Genomic DNA, 22,125 nt, shown 5'->3' on the forward strand with positions numbered 1-22,125 from the left:
GCACCCTGTTCTGCTCTTTGTCGTTGCACGCACACACACATACGCACATAGACACACACACACATACACGCACACACATAGACACACGCACACACACAGACAAACAAACAAACCCGCACAAACGCACGCACACACTCTTTATTGTGACTCCTCTGAAGTTGCTCAAACACTGATGAAGGTCCCGTCTTCATCACCTTAACCTCCTGCATCCGGGGATGACGTCTCTCATTCCTGTGATATCATGACAGACGATCCGGGGTGTAGAGTGACGGTCCTGTCGCTGCTTGTCTCAATCGGCAGCCAAACAGTGAACTGATGAGAGGCATTAAATATGACTATAAATAAAGTGACTCTACATTAAGAGATGTCAGGTGGATACTTAATTAAGTTATGTTTAAGATGATTTATGCTTCTCAGGGAAAACCAACTGTTAAGGGCTGAAAATATATGTTAGTATTAAAGATAAACAGATAAGACAAAGTACAAAACACTGACTGTTGGCTGCTCTACCTCCCAATTAGTTTGTAGCAAATGTCACGTCCGTACTCACATTTACTGTCTTCATTAAAAGAAAGAATATCACTGATTCACAACTATAAATACCAAAGCCCGTTAAACTTCATAGCTGCTCAACTATAAATCTTGATTGGTTGTCCATTCCATTGCTTGTCTGGTCCTTTGACCTTTCAATCATATTCCGGCTCGTTTTCAGTTGACTGTTTGGGATTGTGTATGTGTGTGTGAATCTCAGGTTGCTGTGGTAACATGCCTTAAAAACAGGCTGTAAGTCAAAGCAATGTCAGAAGGTGCAGAGGGGGGTATCCAGAGTGACCCCACCTATTTCTGTCTCTGCGGGGCAACACTTGTGCAGTCAATAAACCCAGCTAGCTGTCATTTTCAGCATGCTGGCTGTAATCCTCTAATTAACACACCTACTATTCCGGACACAGTTCGCCCGCTGTGGACCGGAGGAGGGGCGAGGCCGGGGCTGGGGTTGTTTACTTTAAGGGCTCCTTTGGTGTTGTCGCTATTGACTTTAGACTGCCTTTGGTTCTGCAGGTGCCGGAACATTGTGTACACTTGGGTTTACTGTTTCAAATCAAACTGCCAGAACAACCAAACAGAGCTGTGGATTCAAAGCTCCTCTTTGAAGTCCAGAAAGCCCCAGTCGCACCTGCTACAACCGCCAGCACCAAATCCAAATACGTTAATTCTGGTGATGTATGTCCGTTAGCTCGCGGCATGACACCCCGTTTGAAGTACAATCAGCATTTTTTACAAAGCACCTCATAGTAGTGACCTAGTTCATCATCCCAGCCCTTTTTCGGCGACCCGCAGCTGAACGCAGCGTGACGTAATGCTGTTCTCACCCCTGTGTGGTCATACAGGCCTTTAGAATGATGAGATGAGGTCAGTCAACATGCAGATGGCCAAACTGATCCAGAAATCTTGTATAAGCACAAATGCCCTTTTTTGTTTTGGGAGCCTGGGCGATGAAAGAACCCAACTGACCTAATTTGAATGCCTCAGGAGTGCCATCATTTGGACATTCAATTAGGAAACATAAGGTTTTTAATTAGACCAGTAGATTTGCAGTAAGCCAGTTAATAAAGCACATTTTAAATTGGTTATTCTGGTAGCATTATTCAGCTGGATTTGGCAGACGAAGGCTCCCGTTCCAGAGGTTGTGCTAAATCCTATGCAGCTTTGTTTCCATAGCTGGTCTTGTGGCCCACATGTTTGTCATTCCATAGTAAAGTACCAGCAGTCTACTTTGTGCTCTGCAAACGCATGATGACTGCCAGTTTTCAGGCTGTTCCAAGTTCATATCGCTCTTCTGTCTTATATTCAAGGGTATATGGCTTGACTTAAGAGGCTTTTTTTTTTTTTTTACCCTCTTGTCGGTCATTTACAACTTACCAATGACTTCAAATGAAAAAGTGATAGAATAATCTCCATTGTCTAACAGCAAAGTTAATCAATTGTATCATAACTGCGTTTATAATATACAAATTATAAAATGTTTTTCTTTTGGTTGTGCACTATTCAGCACACTTTCAGGCATGTAATAAAAACAATTACTGGCTCAAATTAACATCAAAGTCAAGCACTTGTAGAAACATTTCAGATGGGTCAATTATGTGTCCCAAAATGCATTTTAGTCGAAGAAGTTCATAAACCATAAAACATTTCTGAATTCTGCATCAACGATGTATTGAAGGTTCATATTGTAAGACATTGCAATAGCACAATATCACCAATACTGTCACATCCAGTCTGGAATCCTTGCTCTGACTCGTCTGCATCCAGCAGAAGCAGGCAAAGATAACTGTTGCATTGGGAGCGTGTTCTTGATTCTTTCGTTCGAGGAAGAGCATGTGCCCCTGCTAAACAGCACCCTGATACAGGTCCTCTCCGGCGAAGCCCCTCAGGTGTCCGCATATTTGCTCGCTGAGTAAGGAATGTGGTTACATGCCTTAGACATTAGCTATGACGGAGTGCTGGCTCCAGAGAGAGGGAGGGAGGCAGTGAGCTCATTCACCCCCGGAGTTAGGGAGAGAGGAGCACTCGTCATCGTCTTTGCACACAGCCACAGAGAAAGCCAGATGGGAGGGGGCAGAGGGAGGAGTGTGAGCCACTGACTGAGCGAATGAGAGCCGGCCAGAGAGGAGCAGCAACAATAGTGCTCTTCTAACTGTGGACTCAGACACACGGAGCACAGAGACAGAGGAACAGCGGCGGCATACGGCCACGCTACAGCTGGATGCACTTGTGTTGTCTTTTTCTTTCAGCGCTCTGCTTCATGACCACTTTGAACTAAATAACTTAATGCTGAATTTTTGTGGTCACTGGAAGCACAAGGGATTTTAGCCATATTTGACTTGGCTGATTTTGAGGAACACGTCTACAAGCATTTTGAACTTGTGCCTTTCTTTATTGGATGATTTGATTTGGAACTCTTTTGGGCCATATGGGATTTTTACCCTGGCCTCAGTCACATCCTTCTGTTTGTTGACATTTTGCAGCAGAAGGGTATTGATCGCTCCATCCCAGTGGAGTGGAGCGTCAGAACATTTCCCTGTGCCTGTGTGTTGTGAGAGGGAAGATCGTGTTCGGGTGATGCCTCTGGATGTAGTGATTGCTCCAGCAGAGGATTGCTTTTGGCCCGACCTGCAGGAGACCGACATGAGGCTAAAGATCAGGGTCCGACGGATGAAGCAGGGGAGGGAGCTACGAGGTGTGTATTCACCTGGACTCACGAGACAAGGCATGTGTGAGCTTACAATGAATGCTAATATATTGGCTGACATTTGAATAAGATGCACATACTAAAAGTGTGATATTGTTTTTAGTATCTGATAGAGAGGAGAACTGATTGATCTTTTTCTATAGGCTTTTGTTGGCGCTTTGTACCCTGCAGATGAGCACAAAGGCACAGCAGGCTAGAGATGTTGAGGTATTCTAGTCCAGGAATGCAGCAAATGAAAGCTAGAAGTGAGCCTTTCGAACGTGCTCCGCATTGAAGTTACTGCTACAGCAGTAATAACAGATTACAGACATCCAGTGCAGAGTAATTGTTTTCCCACCATTTATGTGTGAATGAGAACAGACTTGGAAGCCGGGAGCTTAGAGTATGACATCATAGATGCACTTAGGTGCATGCTGATGTTAAAATCTCTGACCCATGATGTGATGCTCTTGTGTCTTTGGTCTTTGGTCATTGACTTGTAAAAGTGTCACAATGGCTCCTTCTCTTCCTCTCTCTGACCTGTTTGTGTGCTGTCTCTCGTGCGGGGCCAGTCCTATGCACAAAGCCTTGTGTTATTGACATGAGTACAGTTGCACTGCAGGTGTTTAACATCTCACTTTTCACACGGCATGAGGCAAATGCACATTCTAAACTAAATATTACACCATATCTCCTAACATTGTTAGACTGTAAAAGGGCTGGGAACAGAATTATTACAGAAAGTTGTATAACTTTAAAACTTAGCTTGATTTTTGAATTGAATCATTTATTGACAATTATTGTAGAAATAAAAGACCTGAGCATAATCCATTTTGCACATATGTTGAATACAATGTTTCCATTTAGATGTCCAGTTTTAGCTTTACAAAAACCTGCATATGTTAGATTAGATATCAGGCGTCTGCACACCTGCCTGGGTTCACACTGGCTTCTGTGCACATGCTGGTTAGTCCTTCCTATTGAAGAAACATAATTAACACAAGTGTTCAAAAAAGAATCGTTCCCCATGGGTTATTCTGAGAAGACTCACACTTGGCTATCACTGTATGAAAATAGATCTGTGGGTACAGTGCAGGAGGATTCATAGCTCCATACAGTAATGCAATAACAAACTGCACAGATCAAAGTGACAAAGACCCGCTATCTGTCCACTGAGATAGGAGACAATAAACAGTTTAATCATCAGCCAGAGACAATGAGGTGATGGTACAGTATTTAGAACCCATCGCTGACCTGACGCCTGCTTTCAAAAACGATGACCTCATCCTCTTCACTCATCTATAGGCCTGAATAAAGGCATTTCTGACAGGCGGGCCCCCCTTGTGCCTGCTCCTGGCTCGAGCAGCACCCTCTTTGTGGAGCTGAGTGGGACATGTGTGCAATGATGTCATGTTAGGACTACGATGGACTGGGGGGGGTCACATTCACATGCTAATGTCCTTCAGAGCTTTGGGACAGCTGGAGGGGCACGGAGGATGGCGTCATGTCTCACGATATGGACCACAGAGAAGGGCGGCCGAGGGTGCAGGGAAAGTCATTCAGGCTAGATCAATGCCCCCCGGCTGTGTGTGCCCCTCTCCATTAACAGACAAGTTAAAGAGGCCAACTGAAAGCAACACAAGGGAGGAAGGAGGGGGAGCGTGTATTGATGAGCCAGTCAATGGTCCAAACAACAGTGATGTAACAGCACTGCTCCCATTAACCACAGCAGGAGCAGGTGTTCGATACAAACAGACAATATCCAGTACCACCTACATTTATGTTTCTGTGCTCTTCATCAAGACAGGCTGGAATCAAAATAGTTAAATAATAGGCTAATAATTGCTGCAAAGGCAATTTTGGATATTGACATAAAGTGTACAAAGGCACTGACTAATTTTAATAAATGATAGGAGGCCATATGGTCCTGACAGGGACGAGGAGGGAAAATCAACAGTTGCAGCTTGCATAAGTGATGAAGTGAGGAAACTAGAAGTCATTGCTCACAGGCGCAGCACGGCCAGTGGCGACACAGTGCCCTCTTTCCCGGCTTCGCGTTTGGCTATTCCTGCTTTTTCCTTTTCCTCATTTCACTGTGTGCTCAGAAAAGGCTTAGTCACATCCTGTTCAAGTATATTTTCCAAAGGTACGAGAAATATGACGAAATTGTAGAAATATGAAAGGTTTGGCAAGTTTTCACTAGGATCCACTTTTACTCTTTAAATGAAATCTGTGAATCCAAAATGATCAAAGACTCGATGTGCCTCTGTTGCAATCAGGTGAACTCATCTCCCAGTTGACTTTGTGCAGTCATGGACAGCTGTGCCGCTGTGTGTCACGGGGTATTTTCGTTGACCTCAGGGTGACTGTACTGTGTATAGAAACACACTTGATGCTGTCAGATCGGAATGAGCACATGTGTCATCTTTTTGGGGGGAGGAAGTGAGGACATGTCTCTTTGAGTTATGCGTCCGTGCGCCCTTTGGCTCCTCGCCGCGGGTTTGTGTGACAACTGTCATCACCATCACCGGCCCTTCCCTGTCGCCATGGCAACCCCGAGCAGAGTGTGGTCGCTGGGAGAGGTGACAATGACACACTATCTCGCCATTACAACCTCCTCTGTTAGGCTTTGAGGTCTAGAAAGTGTAACTGTTGACGTAATGGGACGGCCATTTAATAGCTCTTTAAATGGCCCTCATCTGCCAATTATATGTCATTTTTATAAGTAAAAAATGATTCACTAAACCCTAAATTTTGCATAATTTCACCTTTGAAACAGCTAAAAATATGTCTGCGAAGATTGCATCAGTTTTGTACAATTTGAATGAAGCTAGCATCAGTTTCTCTCTAATAAGAAGCCAGAATGAAGCTTTCTTAATGTAAAATAAAACACGAAATACGAAGTGGTGTGGTCAGCTGTAATGTTTTCTCACTTATGCTACACAATATATCAAAGGACAGACATATTTTTAGCAGCGCTTTCAATCCCGGTGCACACAAAGACACTTTCTCCCACCGCTGGAATGTCCCGTCTTGTCTTTCTAGCAACTCTACAACAATGTTCTCACATCCAAAAGGAAATAGCTGTTGTCTGACGCGAGGTTGTTCCTGTTGATTTAACAATTCCCCAGAACATACAACTTCCTCTCAGGGACATATTATTGACCTGTAGTGCCAGTAGTTAAAAGCGGCACCATTCATTGTCTTTGCGTGTGTGTTTCCAGTGTGAACCCAAGAACAGAGACGCTAGGAAGTCTTCAAAGAACTCCTTTTTTCTGTTTTATCAATTACCACTCTAGCACTGCCTCCAGCGTCACTGAACAAGGCTCTGGTGGCACAAGGAGGACATGTGGCCAGCAAATATATTTTTAGACTCGATACAATAGAAGTCAAAAGGTTAGATGGTAGCAAGGACAACACTTTCTCGTGTTTCTTGCTATCTGATTGCTCTTAGTGTCCAGCCATCTCCTCTTTCCCCCCTTTTCTCCCTCACAAGGAACATTGATGTCATTGCTTGTCGGTTGCCATTAATAGCTAACAACACAGAAACGACACGTCTTAAAGGGGAAGCGTGTCCCAAAAACTGGGGGGCGCTCACTCCACTTAAGCATTTCCGAGTGAGCTTGTGCATGAGCCGCTGCTGCAACCTGTCAACTGGTCCTTTTGCACATATGCGCCGTGGACATTTATTGCACATTTGCCAACTGTTGCTACATGAGCGGCGCAGCTGGGTGTGTGTGTTACAATAGAAGGCAAAGTTCTGTCTACTCTGTGCTACTTTAGAGCACTGATGTCATGTCTCACTCACTCTATTTAGATTGGTGCGTCCCAGATTGGGTCAGGCAGGGCTCCACCAAGATTAGGTTCCGTAATTGTCTTTCTGGGGCTGAGGGTTTTCCTTGAGGCATTCCACAAAATTGACTCGGGCTACAGCGGGCCAGCAGTGCACTTCACCCCTTCCTCTGGACTGCGCCCCCACCCTGTTGTTATATAACCACTGTAATCCACTATAATCATGAGTGTGCGAATTAGAAACAGTAAAAGTGATGCTTTAAAGTGGGGTAAACAGTGGACGGCCTTTGTGTCAGTGTGTATTGTGAATGGACTGTTCACTGGGCCTCTGTCCCTGTCCAGCACCTGTGGCCTCTCTCATTCCCTGGCCCTGACGCAATGCTCTGCTACAGGACATGAGCTCATGCAGGAAACAGAACCATGCGCGAGCACTCACACACACATATAAGCTGAAAGTGGAGCCGCCTGCCTCTTAAAGGGCCAGGCACGCACATTCCTCTCCGCCCGGCAGTTCACCCAACTTGCACACTGAGACATACTCTTTAGCTCCCGTTGCTCAATACTGGGGCCCAGACATTGTAGCCCAGATTCACCTTCTGGAGTCAATGCCGCGTCTGTCTGCTCCGCTAATGTTGTTTTTAAAGCTTGAGGTTCACTACATATGAATCTTTTCACTGTGATGTATCAATGCACTGCACTGTGGAAACTGACCGACTCTCTCCTTGTCGTTTATTGCTGTAGGAGGATTTGCTGCATTCTCCTCTTGTTTCCCGGGCCTGTGCGAAGGGAAACCTGCCACTGCTCTGCCAATGAGCTTGTCTCAGCCCTGTTTGCCAGTGGCCAATGTTGGGCCCACTCGCATCCTGCCACACCTCTACCTGGGATCACAGAAGGATGTCCTCAACAAGGTGAACATTTTACTCATGCATCAATGTCAGATTACTGTCTCTTTTTGTGTCTTGGAAACAAAACATGACACCTCTTTTAACCTGGGTTTTACAGGACCTCATGGCTCATAACGGTATCACGTATGTGCTGAATGCCAGTAACACCTGCCCCAAGCCAGACTTCATCAGCGAGAGCCAATTCATGCGCATCCCAGTCAATGACAACTACTGTGAGAAACTGCTTCCCTGGCTGGAGAAAACCAATGAATTCATTGGTAAGTTTACACCAGACACTGGAGAAATGGGCTTTTCATCCATTCTAGTGATGTTTATAAGAAAGACATTTAATAGGTCATAAAAAATGTCCACGTGCCCACCCATGTAACAAAGGCAATGGATACACCACATCCGTTGTGTGATCCTCTCTGCGGAAATGTCATATGCTTTGACTAAACTGTGATATTCTCCAGAGACCCAAACTTATTTTCTGGATGTCTCTGAAGTCTGATTAGTCTTCTGAAGACTTACCTGTCCCTTTTCCCCACAGACAAAGCCAAGGTGTCAAACTGCAGAGTCATTGTGCACTGCCTGGCAGGAATCTCACGTTCAGCAACCATTGCCATTGCATACATCATGAAGACAATGGGCTTGTCATCAGATGATGCCTACAGGTAAACATGCTCCTCCCACCCACCACCAGCTGAGCTAAGGTGTCAGGGCTTCTAGAAAGACAAACCACTCTTAAAGGAAATGCTATACGACTTTCTGATCCTCCCTCCATTCATTACAAAGCAAACATTTGTAAAATCCTAGGCAACAAGCCTTATAACATTTTTTTTTTCCTGTCAGGTTTGTGAAGGACAGAAGGCCGTCCATCTCTCCGAACTTTAACTTCCTCGGTCAGCTGCTGGAATTTGAAAAGGAACTTCGACTTCTGCAGGCGCTGACTTCAAACTCGGATGAACAGAACGCTGAGAGCAGCAGTAAGCAAGACTCAGAGGTCAATGGGGTCAGCACATATTTGGAAATGAATGGACACAGCAGTTATGACTCATCTGTGGCAGAGCCGCAGATTTCCTCAGAACCAAAACTGCCATCGCCCACGACGCTGCAGCAGGGCTTCAACGGCCTGCACCTCTCAGCAGAGAGGATCATGGACACTAACCGACTCAAACGCTCCTTTTCTCTGGACATTAAATCCGTGTACTCCCCCAACAGTCAGCACTGTCCCACGTTGGCACCCACACATTGTGAAGACGTCCCTAAGCTGTGCAAGCTGGACAGTCCTAGTTCAGGCACTTCTAACGGTGTCTGCTCCCAGTCTCCCGTCCAAGACAGTCCCAGTTCCTCCGATTCACCGTTCCCCTCTCCGGGAAGTGGGGGAAGCATCGGAGGCCTGGGTTGTGGGGGACCTGAAGGAGTCCATCGGTTGTCAAGGCCTCGAAGGAAAGCCAAGCACAGTTCTAACAGTTCCCCTGTCCACTCCCAGCCACAACAGCCCCCCCAGACCCTCAGCTTGTCCCTGGACAACCATAGCCCATGTGGGGAAGACAACCTGAAAGGATCACTGTTACTGTCCCTTCCGTGTCTGCCCTATGTGGGATCTGGGACCATGTGGACCAAACACAGAGACACTGTCCAAGCCACTACTCCAGTCACTCCAGTCACCCCCCCCACAGATGCCCCCTGGCACTTTGGGGCAGATGAGGGGGGAAACATGGACCTAGGAGTCAATGGTACAACAGAGGAATCAACACTGAGGTTAGGAAGCAGTTCGGCCTACGTGGCATTCGGGTGCAGCGAAGGAGCTCGGTTACGTGATAAATCCCAACGTGAGAAGCCTCCGACGGGGCAAACCCAGAGAGACCACCGGGACATCACCTCCACAACGTCTAACAGCGCCACCACAGGCGGGTCGGACAAACAGTTCAAGCGGCGCAGTTGTCAGATGGAGTTCGAGGATGGCATTTCCGAAACGCGGTCCAGAGAGGAACTGGGCAAAATCGGAAAGCAGTCAAGTTTTTCGGGCAGCATGGAAATTATTGAAGTCTCCTGACAGATAATGGACATGAGCTCAATTGTCCCGCTGGGGCAACAATGGACCTAGAGAGAAATGCACAAATACAAAAAGAAGGGCAACAGACATTTTTGTGCTCCCTTCACTGGCAGTGTTAAAAACTTATGTGACAAAATAGAAAAGTGAACTAGCATTTGCACCTGGACTAGACAGAGCCTGGTGACGGTGCATTGCAGACCTGGGGGACATGGTTACGTGGGGGTAACAGTTGGTACTGACTCATTAATTGGGGGAAAAAATGACCCGGGACAAGTGTTGTGTTGCATCCCTAATTCACTATATGGAGATTCCCTGTAACGACAGACTGTACCTGCTTGCCTGTGGTCTACTGTAATGTGGGTGTTTAGCTTGTGATCCGAACCAAGCCTTTTTCTCCTTTCAAAAGCTTTCACCCTTAATACATTATCGCACGGCTACATCCGACTTCTCTCCTCTGCTGTGTGCGCTGTAACATCCACGACAGACTCACTCCGTGTACCACCACAGCACAAGTCTATCCAGCATGGACATCTTTCTATCAACGGTACAGCATCAAATCAATGAAGGATTCAACTCGCAGGCTGTTTTTTGAGACTGTTCTCGGCAGACAACGTTCTCCCTCAAGCACAGACTTTAACTTCCCCATTTCAGTGTTAACCATGTGATGAAGATTTAGAATGGACCCTCCCATTACCCCCTCTCATTCCACCTAAGGTCACCACTGAGCATGCACCAAAAAGGCTGACTACAGACCGACAAATACTATATATATACAATATGAATATATATGGCAACTTTAATGGACTCCTAATAGACTTTTTGTTCAGTTATAGTTTAATTTATTGTATTGGTTCATTCTGGTAATGAGAAATAATATAATGTTTTGTGGATTTTCATTTTCTTTTGTTGAATTATTATTATTATTATTATTATTATTATTATTATTTGCTGTATGGTATTTATGAACACAGTGATACAAATACACACATCCAATGAGCAATATGTGCTGTTCCTTCTTCGGGAGAGTGAATTATGGCTTTGAAATGCACTTTTCTGGTTTCTATGACAAAGTCCAATTATTATTGACAAAAGCCAAGTGTGGAAGCTAGAATATAGTCAGTGTTTTGGTGGTAGAATGGTTCCAATAGTTCCATCTAAATGAACAAGGATTTAGTATGAGCTTGTGAATAAGTGTCCCAGCACGGCTCAAGCATTAAATGAAGAGACTGTTCTGTTCATATGCAAAGAAAGACAGAGAAGCCATTTGGGCTCTCAGATCATTTCCTTATATTCAATTTATAAATCACACGTTGCCATTTAATAGAGCTCGCATAACAACAGGTATATGCAACCGGTGGTTCAGACTGTCCTTGCAGAGCCAGCACCTGTTTGCCATTGTTTAAAGCCTCCCACCAAAGCTTCTGACAGGCTCACACTCCAACTCTTACAACTGTATGCACTTCTACATGTAACACACATGTACCAGGCCCCACACACGCCCTTTTTCATTCTCAGGGGATCTTTCAGTGAGCCACGCCCAGTGTAGGGTACAGCAGTGCTGCTGCGGCCGGTACATCAGCACAATGCATGTCCATGACGCTCCTTCACTCTCCTTCGATTTCACCTTGTATTCGTTTCGATTTCCCAAAGCTTTGATAAAACACTATTGAAATGAAGCCCAAATGGAAGACTCTCCTGGTGCGAGATTATTTATTTATAATGTGTCATGTGTATTTTCTTGGTTTTAGCCCTGATTAGCTTCTCTGTCTGACCTTTGACCTCCTGCTATTGCAGCTATGATAAATTCCAGTGTTGACTTTTTTGTCCCAATAAATGGCATGAGGCTCAAGCAACCTGTCCTATTTTTTATACATGTTAATTCAGACGCAGACTGTCCCACTTGCTAAACTGTGGTTATTATTATTATTATTATTACTATTATTACTATTATTATTATTATTATTATTATTATTGTAAATAGCAACGCATCTAAGAACACTGATGAGTTTAGACAAGTTTTTAAAGTAAATCCTGATACCTTTGGCTGCTTGACGCAAAATACCTCAGGTTCTCTTGAAAGGCTTTTCCTTCCCCTGTAAATGTTCTGTGAAAATGAGACAAAATACAGACATGACAAAATACAACCACTTCTCTGCTTCTTCTTTTTCTGTGTGTGTTTGTGTGTGCGTGTGCGTGTGTGTACAAGCCGGGGGTCTAAATGTGGATTTGGGGATTTCCACAGAACATGCATATAACATGACGACAGCCTGAGTCCCAGAGTTGTATTATTGATTTAGTGTGAAACTAATTCCCTTCCGGCCACATAACAAGTCATATTGATTTTTCTTTTTTTACTCAGCAGTGAACAGTTTCCATTCACAGATGATGCTGTGAATAATTGAACAAATCAAGGTCATCACGAGCGTCAAGCGATATTTGTGTTGTCCAAAATAGAAACGGGAGTGGATGGCTTATGATAAAGAATATTACTGTTATATCTATGTTCTCATTTGAATGGTGAAAAGTATAATACTCAAAATAGCACAGAAAATGAATCGTTCCACAAACTTGGTCCAAACTTGAAATGAAATGCATGATAGGAACACATTCACTGTCAGTAATATTAGTACGACATTACTAAAGGAGATATATTATACGCGTTTTCATGTACTTTTAGTAATGAACTATAACATCTGTAGATCATCATTATACAAATTGTCCATTATGAACAGCAATATTGATCGAAAATGCCTTAGTAATAGAAATTAGTTCAGTAACTTCCTGTTCAAAACTGCAGAATTCTCATTTACATGTTTTGGGTTTTTTTTGTGTGGTTACGTGACATTTTAGAACTCTACATGTAACACTCAGTCTTCATTTTGCAAATAATCACACCTAAGTACATAGGGGGAAGGTGAAAACAGGACTTTTCTGAGCCTCAGTTGCAGAACAATTCAGGCTTACTCAAACATGTACGGATCAATCAAAATACAAATGTGAGTAAACTGACGATGAGGAAACGCTGTCGTAACAAGCTCATTAAAGTTCATATGGTATAATACAGTATGTCCCATTTAAAGTAGTGACTGAGGGGTTAGAGGTCACCCGCCTCACAGCCAGAAGGTCCAGGGTTTCGAAGTAGAAGCGGCCTTTTCTCTGTGTACTTTTCGTGTCTGGATGTGTTTCCTCAGGACGCTCACGTTTCCTCAATCAACCTCAAACATGCACAGGCTAATCCTCCAGTCCAGTAATCCTCACCGGGATCCTGCCTCCTTATCCTCCAGAATGATCAGATGCTGAGGACAACATTTCAGGCAAATTCAAAAGTCTGCCCCAACACACACACAAAAAGCCACACCAAGTGACGTTTGAGTTTTGTGTGTGTCACTTCCACTTTGTCTCATTGTCTGGCACTATCCCTGGACTTCCTCTTCACACTCCCGACACACACCAGCGGAATCCATGACTTCACCGCCCTTTTTCCACACCTCCTCCATATCTGCTTCTGTACATATCAGGGCGGCTGTCCAGGGCGTGACGTTTGTCTCTGAAGTGATGTTTGGACAGTGGTAAAGTATAAGGTGACGTACTGTACAAGAAATAAAGCGCGCGTTTGCACCGAGACAGCACCGTGTGTGTTACTTCATTATTACTGTATTATTGACTCCAGTCTTTGTTCTTGCCATGGTTTCTTATTCTTATTATAGTTTTTCATGGTAAAATTTTGCCACAACTCGGCATTTTTGACCCCCTGAACGTTGATGAAAGTCACACATGGGGTCATAGGTCACATGGGGACATAGACGCGATCGGCTCGGCCCGAAATCGAATAAAATGTAGGTTGTGAGAACGCCCGTCGCAACAGAGCCGACTAGTTCAAAAAAGAAAAAACATGAAACGCTTAATGTTTGGCCAAGGCACATGACACTTGGGACAGTGATAGAGCTACCTTTGACCTCTGACCTTTGAGGAGTAAAACGCACCTGGCAGCATCGCTCTATGGTAAACAGGAAGTCAGCCATGTTGAATCAAAGTGAAGCCGCCACTTCTTTTTTTTCTTTTCAAAATCGTACTTGTCCGAGCTCAAAACAACACCTTTTGCATCTAAAGACATTGAAATTTAATACAAATTCAACAGAATGTAGATATTCTTTATGGTCTCCGCGTAACACGCCCTCAAAAAAGGCTTAATTTCCTGTTTTTTCAAGGACAAGTCACGCCTAATGGAATTGATCTACGGAGCTCATATTTCACTCACTAATGCGTTTTTATGGTCTGGTTGGAAATAATTAATACTTATGTAACAAATTGACTCTATAGCGCCCCCTACCCATTGTGTGAAAAACTCAACATTGTCTGATTTGTTTGAAACTCATGGATTATATTCTCCTCAAGACGCCATGAAAAAAGTGCATTGCAGATATTGTGTATTTTCACAATTGGCCAGCAGAGGCGCAATGAATGCCTTCACTTCCTCTTCCGCTTTTATTTTGATGGAACATTTCCTCTCGTGCCGCGTTAGAATTATTATTCTTTAGGCTTTATTCTTTAGACTTAATTATTTTGACTTTATTCTTTAGACTTTATTCTTTAGACTTTATTCTTTAGACGTTATTATTTCTGCCACAACTCGGGTATTTTTGACCCCCTGAACATCAATGAAAAGTCCCGGGTCACCGAGGCTCTCTCTCTTTCTCCCTGCTCAGGTCTGCGTTCAGCACAATCTTGCAATTTGTCAGGACAAACTAACATTTGAATCGCAAACTACGCAATCACAACGGTGAATTACTGAGCTTCGTTTGGTACGTCGCAAAACGCAGCAGAAAACATGGACAGGCGGGAAGGCGGACGCACGGGAAGGCGAGAGCCATCTTCGCCGCTACCGTGGCTTTAATTAGGCCCGAGCCCCAGCAGGGCGGAGGGCCTATTGCTCCCGCAACGCTGCCGAAGGCAGCGTTGCAACTGTCTGACCAAACATGCGGGCGCAGCCCGCATGTTTGGTACCCCGTCGCCCCTGGCAAGTACAGTGAACTAGCCCATGCCGAAGGCATGGATCATGCATACTTACTCCTGCTATGACAGAAATAGTCAACAATTAGTGAATGGGCGTAGCCCATTCACTAATTGTTGACAACAGCAGCGCGAAGCGCTGCATTCCTCCAAAAACCCTCCTGGCATCGTCCCGTATGCGAGAATCCATGCCGCAGGCATGGGCCATGCTTGTATCTGCTCAAATCAATGGAAGTCTATGGGGAGTGGGCGGGGCATCCCGACGGAATAGGGAGTGACGAGCGCGTAAGCGCTCGTAATGATAATTCCACCCCATGGCGGCATCGGGAAGGCTTAGAGCTTTCAAACGATGTATCATTTGTTGTTATAGTAAAAACGGCTATATTGTTTTTGCTAAAAATATTATTATTATTTTTCTTGTTCTTCTTCAGCGCTTTGATCTCTAATTTGACCCCCTGAACATGCTCAAAAACTCACCAAACTTTGCCCAAAATTCAGAATCGGTGAAAAATTTTATTTTTTCTGGGCCATTTTTTTTTTCGTTAAAAAATGGCGCGCCACCGACAAAAGTCAAAATACATTGCGCCTATGGGAGACGCCCCGAGGTCAACTTTGGCGTAAAGCTACGAAATTCGGGACACGCATTCCTCTCGTGAGGATAAACAAAAAAAAACATTGTGGCCACGCCCCCAAACTTACCCTATGGCCGCCATCTTCCTTTGAAAATGAAAACAAGCTGAGTTAGCCATTTTGTTTACGTCAAACTTTGACGAACTCCTCCTAGGGCGTTTTGCCCACCGACTTCAAAATCGGCGTACGTCCTCTGGACAAGTGGGGCATCTAAAGTTATTCAATTTTTTGAGATACCTTTTACGGTCTGTGTGCGGCGCAGCCGCAAAGTTGGACAACTTATTTTGGAATATTGCAGGTCTAAAAATTGCTCCCATTTGATCAAAACCAGTCCGATTAGGACCAAATTTGAATCAGTTGTTAAACTTTCTAGTTTGGACCAGTTTAGGCTGACAAAATTGAAATGGCAGTGATAGCGCCCCCTACAGAGTGACCTTTAAATTAACATTGAAGGTCAAAAATTAGTTTTACCAAAATTGTCTAAACTTTACCCAAAATTCTATTTTGCCGTCCCGATCACAAAAGCCAATCACAAAAATGCCTAAATTTTTACGCCGTAGTCGTAGCGATGACAGAAACCTCCCATGTTATCCCTATGGGAAAACCACAAAATCTCTCAAATTACCACATTTTTATGTTTTACACTTTAACGAAGTCCTCCTAGTGCGTTTTGCCCACCAACCTCAAAATCGGTGTACGTCCTCTAGACAAGTGGTGTATCTAAAGTTATCCAAATTTGAAGGATAACTTTTACGGTCTTTGTGCGACGGAGCCGCAAACGTTTCCCAGAATTCTGACTATTTGGCCTTCAGAGTGGCCTATAAACAATAGAGTTTTTCCAAATGACATGATATTTTGAACAAAATTCTAATTTGCCATCCTGATCATAAAAGTATGAGAGCCAAAGTCATATTTTGTACGGCGTAACCGTAGCGTTGACAGAAACATCCCATGTTATCCTTATGGGAAAATCGTAGAATCGCTCAAATCACCACATTTTTACGCTTCACACTTTAATGAACTCCTCCTAGGGCGATTGTCCGATCAAGTTCATATTTGGAGAATATCATCTACACAAGCGGGGCATCAAAACTTACCCATATTTTGATTCTAAGTGCTACGGTCTCTGTGTGGCGGACCCGCAAATATATGTCAGAAATGGGAAAACAGCGAAATCTCTAAAATCACCACATTTTTACGCTTCACACTTTAACGAACTCCTCCTAGGGCGATTGCCCGATCAAGCTCATATTTGGGGAAAATCATCTACACAAACGGGGCATCAAAAGTTATCCATATTTTGATTTTAAGTGGTACGGTCTCTGTGCCGTGGAGCTGCAAATATACTGTCACAAATGGGAAAAACGCCAAATCCTTGAAATGTTCACATTTACGCTTCACACTTTAACAAACTCCTCCGTGGGCAATAGCTCGATCAAGCTTTACTTTGGGAAAAATCATCTACACAAGCGCGGCATCAAAAGGTATCCATATTTTTATTCCAAGTGCTACGGTCTCTGTGCGGCGGCGCAGCCACTTGTGTTCATTTGCACTGGATTGGCCATGTCCAATGTGTCGCCGTCTGTCAAGTTCTTTTTTTTATTCAAGACACAATAAGGGCGCCATCTTTATCAAGTCAAAAGCGCAGAGTCGGAAGGCCGGCGGCCCGCGAGGGCCGTTGGATGCCGCTTGCGGCTTTAATATTCTTTCTTTCTTCTTCTTCTCGGGACCAACCCCCCTATTTTTCACCCAGTGAACATTGACGAAAAGTCACAAAAATGTTCACACCTCTAAAAATCGTGCCTCTCTACATTCTGGCTATTTCCCTTTTCTAAAATAAAAAAAAATTGGCGCGTCAGCGCCCCCAAATGTACCAAAAATGCATTGAGAGATGGGAAATGACCCAAAAAAAATCTGATCGTAGAATCATGAAATTTGGCGCAGAGGTAGATGGTGACAAGAGAAGTAAAAAATATTATTACGGCAACGCCGTCCGCCCAACCAAACTCTAACCCTATGGCCGCCATCTTCCTTTGAAAATGAAAACAAGCTGAGTTAGCCATTTTGTTCACGTCAAACTTTGACGAACTCCTCCTAGGGCGTTTTGCCCACCAACTTCAAAATCGGCGGACGTCCTCTGGACAAGTGGGGCATCTAAAGTTATCCAATTTTTGGAGATACCTTTTACGGTCTGTGTGCGGCGCAGCCGCAAAGTTGGACAACTTATTTTGGAATATTGCAGGTCTAAAAATTGCTCCCATTTGATCAAAACCAGTCCGATTATGACCAAATTTGAATCAGTTGTTCAACTTTCTAGTTTGGACCAGTTTATGATGACACAATTTAAATGGGCGCGATAGCGCCCCCTACAGAGTGACCTTTAAATTAACATTGAAGGTCAAAAATTAGTTTTACCAAAATGTTCTAAACTTTACCCAAAATTCTATTTTGGCGTCCCGATCAAAAAAACCAATCAGACAAATGCCTTATTTTTTACGGCGTAGTCGTAGCAATGACATAAACTTCCCATGTTATCCCTATGGGAATACCGCTAAATCTCTCGAATATCAACATTTTTCTGTTTCACACTTTAACGAACTCCTCCTAGTGCGTTTTGCCCACCAACCTCAAAATCGGTGTACGTCCTCTAGACAAGTGGGGCATCTAAAGTTATCCAAATTTTAAGGATAGCTTTTACGGTCTCTGTGCGACGGAGCCGCAAACGTTTCCCAGAATTCTGACTATTTGGCCTTCAGAGTGGCCTATAAGCAATAGAGTTTTTCCAAATGACATGATATTTTGAACAAAATTCTAATTTGCCATCCTGATCATGAAAGTATGAGAGCCAAAGTCATATTTTGTACGGCGTAACCGTAGCGATGACAGAAACATCCCATGTTATCCTTATGGGAAAATCGTAGAATCGCTCAAATCACCACATTTTTACGCTTCACACTTTAACGAACTCCTCCTAGGGCGATTGTCCGATCAAGTTCATATTTGGAGAATATCATCTACACAAGCGGGGCATCAAAACGTATCCATATTTTGATTCTAAGTGCTACGGTCTCTGTGTGGCGGACCCGCAAATATATGTCAGAAATGGGAAAACAGCGAAATCTCTAAAATGACCACATTTTTACGCTTCACACTTTAACGAACTCCTCCCAGGGCGATTGCCCGATCAAGCTCATATTTGGGGAAAATCATCTACACAAACGGGGCATCAAAAGTTATCCATATTTTGATTTTAAGTGGTACGGTCTCTGTGCCGTGGAGCTGCAAATATACTGTCACAAATGGGAAAAACGCCAAATCCTTGAAATGTTCACATTTACGCTTCACACTTTAACAAACTCCTCCTAGTGCGTTTGGCCCACCGATCTCAAAATCGGTGTACCTCCTCTAGACAAGTGGGGCATCAAAAGTTATTCAAATTTTATGGATAACATTTACGGTCTCTGTGCAGCTGAGCCGCAAACTTTTCGCAGAATTTGGACTATTTGGCCTTCAGAGTGGCCTATAAACAAGAGTTTTTCCAAATGACATGGCATTTTGCACACAATTCTCATTTGCCATTCCCAAAATAAAAGTATGGGAGCCAAAGTCATATTTGGTAAAGCGTAGCCGTAGCGATGACAGAAACATCCCATGTTATCCCTATGGGGAAACTGCAAAATCTCTAAAATGACCACATTTTTACACTTCACACTTTAACAAACTCCTCCTAGGGCGATTATCCGATCAAGTTCATATTTGGGGAGAATCATCTACACAAGCGGGGCATCAAAAGTTATCCATATTTTTATTCCAAGTGTCACGGTCTCTGTGCGCTGGAGCTGCACATTTGACCGATATTTGTCTTCATTTGCACTGGTTAAGCACAGCATTGTACATGTCCAATGTGTCACTGTCTTAGTTCTTAGACAATTGCGTTAGCGCCAACTCTGTAAAATGCAGAGAGCAGAGTCGGAAGGCCGGCGGCCCGCGAGGGCCGTTGGATGCCGCTTGCGGCTTTAATTATTACTGTTATTATTAAAGCACTTTCACTTTATCACAAATAGTCCCTAGGGTTGAATCCTGGGCCAGGTGGGGACTTTTTTTGTCTGGAGTTTCCACGTTCTCCACGCGTTTGGGTGTTCAGGCATTTCGGTTTCAACCATAAACCAAAAGAGTACACAATATAGGCAAATTTTAACACCTTGATACTTTTCAAAAACTCCAGATCAGAAAGTAGATACTGTACGAGTCACTGCACTGCGGTCGTCCTCCTGTCAAGATGATCACGCCACATTGAAGGACGGATAAACCTTTAAGTACATTCCTTACAATGTCAGATTCAGTCAAATCCAAATGTTGTATCCAAATCATATTATCATGAACAGAAGGTCAGAGATTCGTTTGTGCCTCTCTCAGAAACACGTATTGTCTCTATTGTGTGTTGTGTAGTGGAAACAGTGAATTAAACAGAGACAGGTATTTGCCCTCAGAGGAAACCACCTCGGTCCCCAAAGACCGTCTGAATCCATTGGGGGCCATTTCACGTCACCTTCTTTCAGTGAGACAGTTTTGGTTTCATGATGTCACAGTCACACGTCACATCCTCAAAGCCTTTATAACGATGTATCGTAATAAAGGCTAAAAAACACACTTGAGTTGTGCGCAGGCAAAACCACCCTCAGGGTTTCACTGTTACCGGCTTCTTCAACACTTGTAAAACACTCATCAGGCAAATAAAACGTAATAGAGATGCCGTTTATTTGTTTTTTTCCAGTTCCAAAACCAATGTCAATACTTTAGCTTGAAGAAAGTCACTAGCAACCAACCAGAGACACATAAAAGTACACATTTCTTGCCTTAAAACACATATTATTCATCATAAAGCTTGTCCAAATATGCCATGAAACAGTCTCTTTCAGTGATTGGCCTAACCCTCAACCAATATATCCCGAAACTAGAATATTTTCCTACTCATTAAAAAGTATATTTACAGATAAATGTTGTTAGACGTTTGTGGGAGGAATTTAAAACGCATTATCAGTGAACATTGCAGTGATATCGGCGTGTTAAAGGAAGGAAGGCTCAGAGCAGGTGACACATTGTGAAAGACCACGGCGCATTTCCTGCACTTGTGAGGTTTACTGGTTAAATATTCAAATGTGTATATTATGTACATCAAAATGGATAGGTAAAGAATTAGTACAAACATTCACCATGGAAGGATCAGCAACCAACCACTGACAACTGATGCCCACGTCTTCTTATCCATCATTTTCATGGCATTACAGTTCATCCTGTGGGTTATTTATTAGTCTTATCTGGGTCGGTTTATAGAGCTGCTTTTCTATTTTTATTTTTTGTCATTTTTGTTGGTATAAGATTCTTGAAGGACACTCATTTTGATACCAATTCTTATTATTAATCATTATTTAGAACCACAAAATAGAACAACAGCATACACCAATTTCATCCGATACTATTTCTTTGAGGAAAATGAATGTAAGATATTCCTTTATTGTCCACACATGGGGAAATTTCATTGTTGCAACGCAGGTAGATACAGAGGAAAAGGACAGATAACTTAAAGGAAGTTTAAAAAACACTCTTAATAGAAGAACTCTTATAAACAAAAACTCTTATAAACAAAAACTCTTACAAACAAAAACTCCTATAGACAGAACCCCTCATTTCTTCATAAGGAATGGAGAGGAAAAATAAATAAAGATAAAAATAAAAAATAAAAAAATAAATAAAAAATAAAATAAATAAAATAAAATAAATAAATCAAATAAATAAAATAAATAAAATAAATAAAATAAATAAAATAAATAAAATAAATAAAATAAATAAAATAAATAAAATAAATAAAATAAATAAATAAAATAAATAAAATAAATAAAATAAATAAAATAAATAAAATAAATAAAATAAATAAAATAAATAAAATAAATAAAAATGAAATAAAAAACAGCTAGCGTAAGACAAGATAATACTAATAATAATGGTAAAAAATGTATTTGCTCTGTAAACATTTATTTATTTATTGTTTTGTATCAATAGTATTTTTAGCATATTAAACAGTCTCCAGCTTTAAGAAAACTACTCTTTTCTGTCAGCCAAACGTGTCTATTGGACCAGGATGAACGTGGATAATCCTCTCTAACAATGAGCTGCAGAGTGTGTTTGTTGTTCAAGGTGCCCTCCGCCTGTACGGATCAGAAAACCTATCTGAGTGCTGAGCAGTGCACTTCCTCTCCAGGTTTCTTGTTGCAGATAGACTGTTCTGTTTCAGCACTTTCAAAGAGCTTCCTGTGGGGATTTATCATTCAGAATCAACAATATTTCTGCCTACTTAAGGCTGCGCTGACGGAAACTATGAAGGGCATGTACACTTGACCTCATCATAGGGCTGTTTGAAGCACTTAGAAAATAGTGAAACCCTGTACATTTTATTATCCATTATAGAACATGAATGGTGAGCGCTATTGACAAAAATGATGATCTCAATATGTTTCGGAGTG

The 22,125-nt window shown here is 42.9% G+C and overlaps 1 protein-coding gene across 2 annotated transcripts in view; it reads left to right on the top strand.

The window, feature by feature from the left end:
• Positions 1–12,108, top strand: part of dusp8a (dual specificity phosphatase 8a) — a 37,384-nt gene extending 25,276 nt beyond the window's left edge. The window contains exons 1-5 of one of the 2 annotated variants that reach the window (XM_072435402.1): positions 2,619–3,238; positions 7,763–7,929; positions 8,024–8,183; positions 8,456–8,579; positions 8,758–12,108. In XM_072435402.1, the coding sequence (XP_072291503.1) occupies positions 3,121–3,238; positions 7,763–7,929; positions 8,024–8,183; positions 8,456–8,579; positions 8,758–9,964 (1,776 nt within the window). In that variant the 5' untranslated portion in view covers positions 2,619–3,120 and the 3' untranslated portion in view covers positions 9,965–12,108. Of the gene's footprint in view, positions 1–2,618; positions 3,239–7,762; positions 7,930–8,023; positions 8,184–8,455; positions 8,580–8,757 lie in introns of those variants that run through there. The other variant, XM_072435401.1, reaches the window with a different exon arrangement.
• The last annotated feature ends 10,017 nt before the right edge of the window (positions 12,109–22,125 follow it).

This window comes from Eucyclogobius newberryi, unplaced genomic scaffold, assembly GCF_026437365.1.
Source record: "Eucyclogobius newberryi isolate DKJ021-1_F unplaced genomic scaffold, fEucNew1.0.hap1 SCAF_7, whole genome shotgun sequence".
Classification (NCBI taxonomy): domain Eukaryota; kingdom Metazoa; phylum Chordata; class Actinopteri; order Gobiiformes; family Gobiidae; genus Eucyclogobius; species Eucyclogobius newberryi.